Source organism: Rhinolophus sinicus, chromosome 1 (genome assembly GCF_057876585.1).
Source record: "Rhinolophus sinicus isolate RSI-liver-muscle chromosome 1, RSI-T2T, whole genome shotgun sequence".
In the NCBI taxonomy this organism is placed as follows: Eukaryota; Metazoa; Chordata; class Mammalia; order Chiroptera; family Rhinolophidae; genus Rhinolophus; species Rhinolophus sinicus.
The window spans coordinates 205,384,771-205,390,770 of NC_142501.1; the positions used below are offsets into that span (position 1 = coordinate 205,384,771).

Below are 6,000 nucleotides of genomic sequence, written 5' to 3' on the forward strand. Positions count from 1 at the left end.
CCGAGGGTGAGGTTTTCATCCCTTAGAAAGAGTCATGGAGAGAGTGGCCAGCCTGGGGGCGAGGTACTATTTTATTTTAAGACCACTAGGAATTATAGTCCTTAAGTAATGCCAGAGTCACCTCTGGTTTTTGAACTGGGCTATCACCCCTAAAGAGTCAGGAAAAATATATATATCAAAGGAGAAAAACAGAACATTTTTATTAAGGTACCAATAAATTTTGCCCACTCCTAGTTAAATTGGAAAATGCATAGAGAAAATGGCCTGGTATAAATAAATCAACCCCCAAAGTGCACACAAGTAGCCCATTTATTCATCTAATCCTGGAGTTTCAGCAACTAACATTTGTTAGTCCCCTCTAACAAATGAGGAAAGTGCATTCCAGAGAATTCTGTTCAAAGACACAGTGGCTGCAATAATTCAGATCAGTTCAACAAACGTTTTCTGAGCGCCTACTATGTGCCCCACACTATACCAGGTTGGGTGATACCAAGATTTAAAAAAAAAAAAAAAAGAAGACCCAGACCTGATAATGAAAAGCTCAATATATAATTGAGGGACGGCAAAGAGATTTCCTCTCTCCTGGCAGCTCAGTCTCCTGGTGTCAGCTCAGGGTACAGAGTTGAGAAGTTATTCTGAAACCTAGACTGGGTTTGGTAGGCCATTCATTAGTGATGCCTGCCACAGGTGTAGAATAGCATCATACATGTCGTGTATTTTGACATATGTGGCTTAGTCAGTCATTTCAGTTTTATTTTAAAGAGCACATAGTTCGTTCTCCTCCATTATGCTCCTGTCCTCCAGCCCAACAACGGAATCTTAGTGGAAGATTCCTGTGTCGAGAGGTTCTTTAATGAGTTGAGACCCTTTGGACTTTGTGAGAACAAGGCACCACTCGAAAGTGAGAGTAGAATTTCAGCACTGTCCCCACACCATGCAATTAAACATGTTTTAATTAAGTGAAACTTACAGAGGGTCAAGAGAGGCAGGGAAGACAACCAGGTTAGAAGAACGTGCCAACTTCTGTGTATACTCCAGTTGAGCGGACGTTAAATGATAAGCGTCAGCTTGTAGTGACCACATCTTTTAACCCTGTTTCCTGAATTACCAGCACGATTTGACTGTTTAAATAGAAATGCGATCTGCAGGCATGGCTGCCTCGTCCAATGGCATGTTGAACAGGTTTGGCGTGCCACCATGACCACAGCTGTGGTACGCGTGGCTGCCGTGGCAGCAGTGGGTTTGTCTGGCGAGGACTAGGGTTTAATTCTTGGATTCTGCTTCTCACTCCATGAGCAGGGGCTAGGAGCCATCCCGCACTGCAGCCTCAACCCTGGGAGGGATGGAGACCTGTGTCATTCAACAGCAGTGACCCCTTCTGGCCAATTTAAGGAGAAGCATTGAGGGGCCCTGAAAGGAGTCACTTCCAGTCCTCCTCAGAGGTTGGTGGTCCTTGCACGGGGGATTGATTAGTGAGCAGAGGTGACATGGGCAGAGCTGGTGGCACCTGACGGCCTCCAGTGAGGAGCAGAGGTCTGCCTCGTGGGGAGCCGAGGGCATATGGGTTACTCTGAGATGGACCAGTATCGCCTCCTGTGGGACACACAGATAGCAGAGATGGGAAGGAAATGCACTCTCGCTACCACTTTGAATGTCGGGGGGTGGGGTTTATAAAGATGTGGGGGGTGGGGGAAATGACACCAACACCCTCTAGTTAGAGGCAGCCCAGAATGTGCGTTGTCTCCATTCACTTTGTGTGAGGATAACCCATCTCACTGCCTGAGCAGGGCTCCACTATCCTAGGCCAGAGGTTTGGAAGAACCAGGGTGAGACCTGTGAATAATAGTATAAGTGGCCTTAAGTATTTATGTGCAGATGAAGTCCTTAGCACACCTCTCTCTTATAGCTTGCCATCTATTAATTACTCCCACACACACACGTACACACATGATTACATGTCTGGCTAAGGATATTTTTTATAATAAGTAAGGCAAATGTGTCATCTCTTTGAAATTTAGGATGCTTAAAACTATCTATGCCTGGGCATCTTTTCCAGCTGCTTCTAGAACAAAGATCCACCACACATATTCCAAGTTTATATCAGCCCCATTTGATGTGATTCAAATCACTGTTTTCATAGCACTTTTCTTGAATGACTGTTATTTTCTGATACAATGAAGGCATCTGGAAGTGTTGGGAACTTTTTTCTAATATCACGCTTAGTTGGCTTCTTATTTTTCTCCTCTTTTTCCAAATTATGCTTGCCTCCTCACGCTCTGTCAACCTCTCTGGGTGACCTTAGACTCACAATACTAATGCACACCCACGTGGGTGGCTCTAACATCCTTCTGCTCGGTGACATCTTGCGCATGAGTTTTCCAAGCCCTTCAAAGTGTGCTGCACACAAGTCGTGAAATCGGATTAACCCTCATGTCATCCTCTGCTTAATCTCCCCCTATTCTTTCCACCGACCTTTGGTCCTGATCACAAGCACAGCCTCCTAATTGCCTGTAACTAAGTGACACTTTTTTATCCTGAACACCCCCAGGAGTCAGGTGGCAGCTGTCCTGGCTAACCAATAATGTTCGCATCTCTGTGGAGGACACTTTCCATCAAAAATCCTGTTGGCCTTCTTGCCAGTCACAGCCTGTGTCTTTTGCATCTCACCTCACGAGTCCTCATGAGTCTCCTTTATATGTCAGTGTTATGTCTGGCTCTTCGTTGCATAATAAACACATTCTTGGAAACACACAGCTGAGTATCCTGCCTGTACCTACATTGCTGAGTGTCCCCAGTTCATATTTTAGGTATTTACTTCATCTGGGACATTGCTCTTTAAAATCACTTTTATTAAATCCCAAGAGTGGTTAGCCAGAAAACACAGTTTGGAAATCTATTGATTATCTCCCCATAATTCTAGAGGCATCAGTCAAACAAGGTTTTCCATACCCAAATAAACCAGCTGGTAATTAAGGGATTTGTTCAATTGGCACCTTCAAAATTCTCAAAGGGCCCTACAGCGTCCACTGGACCTTCTCCTGACCATAGCCAGTACTCTGCTGCCTGCCCCAGGAAAGCTTCCCCTTGCTCCAGTGAAGTGCATTTTTGACCAGTTGTCAAAGTGTTTCATCGAATTAGCCCCCATATCAGGGAACGCACCCTTACATCTCCCAAAGCGTCTGGCCCGGTCCTGCTTCTCCTGGCCTCACGGAGGCTGAGACCAGTTGGGCACTTTCCTGCAGAGTCACTGCAATTTTAAGTAGACTCTTACTCAGAGCCTGCCCAGCAGTATCCAGCTGACAGGTGTCCTGTCCCTGTCCCGTGCCCAGCTCACCTACCAACCCCATTGACTCCCCTTTGAACAAAGAGGCTGGAGCTGTGGCCTGTGTATACGCCCTTCTCCCCCATCCCCGTGTCGCTCCAGCAGTGGCCCCCACAACGCTCCAGCTACAGTAGGTGGCTTCCTTGTCTGCGTGGAAGGACAACTTGTACTTAAAGGAGTGATTAGATGGATTCTTCTTGCACGCTTCCATTTCTGATGACTACCAGCTTCATCAGTGTAATTATAATTAGCGCTCTTCATCTTCCTTTTATGGCACCAGCTGGACAGACTGGTTCTCTTTGCTGCCCAGATTGGTGGCTGGGTTGCCTGTGTGGGGCTAGGTGACAAGCACCATGAAATAACAGATGGTAAATTCAGGGCTTGTTGGCAATCAGCAGGTTTTTGCTAATGACTTAATTAGCTATGCAAATTGTCAAATCAGTGTGAACATTGTTTTTATCGAAAACTTTACCTAAATTAATTACCATAATTAAGTAGCAGAATGTCAAGGATATTGGCTGCATAAAAGGGCCTGGCTCAGTAGAGAAAAGAGAGATTCTGTCTTCAATTAAAATGTACAGCATCCTTGGGACAGAGAAAATGCCACTTGGAACGGGTTGTGTGAATACTGCAGAATTGCATCTTACCCATGTTTGCTGCTAGTTTCCAAAGCCATTCAGAGGCCTTAACTAAAAGTAGCAGATTTTCGGAGGTATTGAAAAGCACCCAGCAGAAGGTTCCACAGCCCTCTCAAAAGTCCCCAATGTCGGCAAGTTAAAAGCGTGGATTTTTTTAATTTTGAAAAATCCATTTTTTTATTTCTGCAGATTGCTAGCATTGCTCGTTCTCCGGTGTCAGGCTGCGCACTAAGGACATAAACTCGCGTGGTTGTTACACATCAGGAGGCGATGTTTATTTCCTGTAGAAATCAAATATGCATCTCGGCCCCCCAACATTGAGACTTGACCCCGGTGTACAGTACACGAGCGTGTCTGTCCTAGATCCCCCAGCTCCTCCCACTAGTGTTTTAAGCTGAGCTTCTCTCTCCCAAGGTTTCCCTGTAATAATGTCAGCTGCTGTTCACAGGATGTGATGGTGGTAGGAGAGCCAACTCTGATGGGAGGTGAGTTTGGGGACGAGGACGAAAGACTAATCACTAGATTAGAAAACACGCAATATGATGCGGCCAACGGCATGGACGACGAGGAAGACTTCAACAATTCACCCGCCCTGGGGAACAGCAGCCCGTGGAACAGTAAACCTCCCGCCACCCAAGAGGCCAAATCAGAAAACCCCCCGCCCCAGGCTTCCCAGTAAGATTGACGGGTGCCACAACTCACTGTCCAGAGGCCCGTGGGTTACACACTCCCTCTTTCAGATCCTTACTTACAGGAGAGCAAGGAAGAGGCATTGTACTTTCCCACGCAAATACCTGTTTCTAAACCACAGTGATCTGAGTTTCTTTGTTTTGCTTTGTTTCATTTTATTTTATTTTTTTTCTAATTGAGAGGATCATTCTAAATAAATTCCCATGACCCTTCCCGGGAGGCCTTCGCAGGTAACACACATACTGGCACTGATCGTAATTAAAACAAGAGTGAACGCTCGCGCTTCTCCTGGCATGGTGTTAACCACAGGTTTGTTCATTTCCTTTCCCTGCATCAAATGAAGGCCATATTGTCCATAAGCCCTCAGTGCTCAGGATCTCATTATATGCCGAACCTAACTACAGATGACTTTTTAATATTGTAAAATATTTTCTGCTTTTCAACTTGCATCTGAGAGTTTCTTGTTTCAGTAAAAAAAGAAAAGAAAAAAAATCAGCTTTTGGAAAGTAATTTAAATGTACCTCTTTTTTGTTTCCTTCACTTCTTCTTTCGTTGGGTAACAGCTAAGAGGGACCAGCAAGGTAATTTATGAGCGAGCTAATGTCAATTGGTTCTCCAGCCCCAGTTGGTTCAATTGAGCCTGAGTGCTGAAACAAGAAATGTCTTTTTGTTATCAAAGACGCCGAGGCAGATTTTTGTGTAAAGAAATGCGCTTGGCCCCTTGAGGATTTATGCATTTATAAAATTGCTGTTGATCCAAATATTTTCAAGCCATGTAATCCATTATTTTTGTGGGCAGTTTAATAAATCTGAAACTCTTTGTGTTTTTTATTGTATCTGAGTTGACTGTTGTTTCTTTTCATCGTATATTTCTTGTATGATATTTTGTAAAGCCCTCATCTGGTTCTTTTATGGGGATTTTTCTTTGGGGGCAATACCAGTGTATTTATGTGAAACTTTATAAGAGAACTAATTTTTCCATTTGCATATTAATATGTTCCTCTACACATGTAAAGACACAGTGGCTCCGTGTGTTATAAAACAGCTGTATTTTATGTATGCTTTACTGATAAGTGTGCCAATAATAAACTGTGTTAACGACCAAAGCAGTGAGTCTGGCTGTTTGTGAGCATCGGCAGCGAAATCTGCCCACAATTAAGCAAAGTATTAAACTTGGATTTATCGCCCAGACTCCAAATGGAGTGGAATTGTACAACCTGTGCCATCTTTTATGAAGTAAGGTTTCTTTATCCGCTCACTACAATTTTCTTGGGCAGACACAGGAGTGCTTTCTCTGCGTGGGGCACAGTGCTGGCCGAGGATACAACGAGTAAGCAGGGTCTGGCCTGT

At 44.5% G+C, this 6,000-nt stretch overlaps 1 protein-coding gene across 12 annotated transcripts in view; it reads left to right on the forward strand.

Moving 5' to 3' along the window:
- LDB2 (LIM domain binding 2) overlaps nucleotides 1–5,756 on the forward strand; it is a 353,147-nt gene extending 347,391 nt beyond the window's left edge. For 4 of the 12 annotated variants that reach the window (XM_088792730.1, XM_088792738.1, XM_088792734.1 and 1 more), the window contains one exon: nucleotides 4,409–5,756. In XM_088792730.1, the coding sequence (XP_088648856.1) occupies nucleotides 4,409–4,639 (231 nt within the window). In that variant the 3' untranslated portion in view covers nucleotides 4,640–5,756. Of the gene's footprint in view, nucleotides 1–1,296; nucleotides 1,443–4,149 lie in introns of all 12 variants that reach the window. The other 8 variants (XM_088792752.1, XM_088792758.1, XM_088792759.1 and 5 more) reach the window with 7 other exon arrangements.
- The last annotated feature ends 244 nt before the right edge of the window (nucleotides 5,757–6,000 follow it).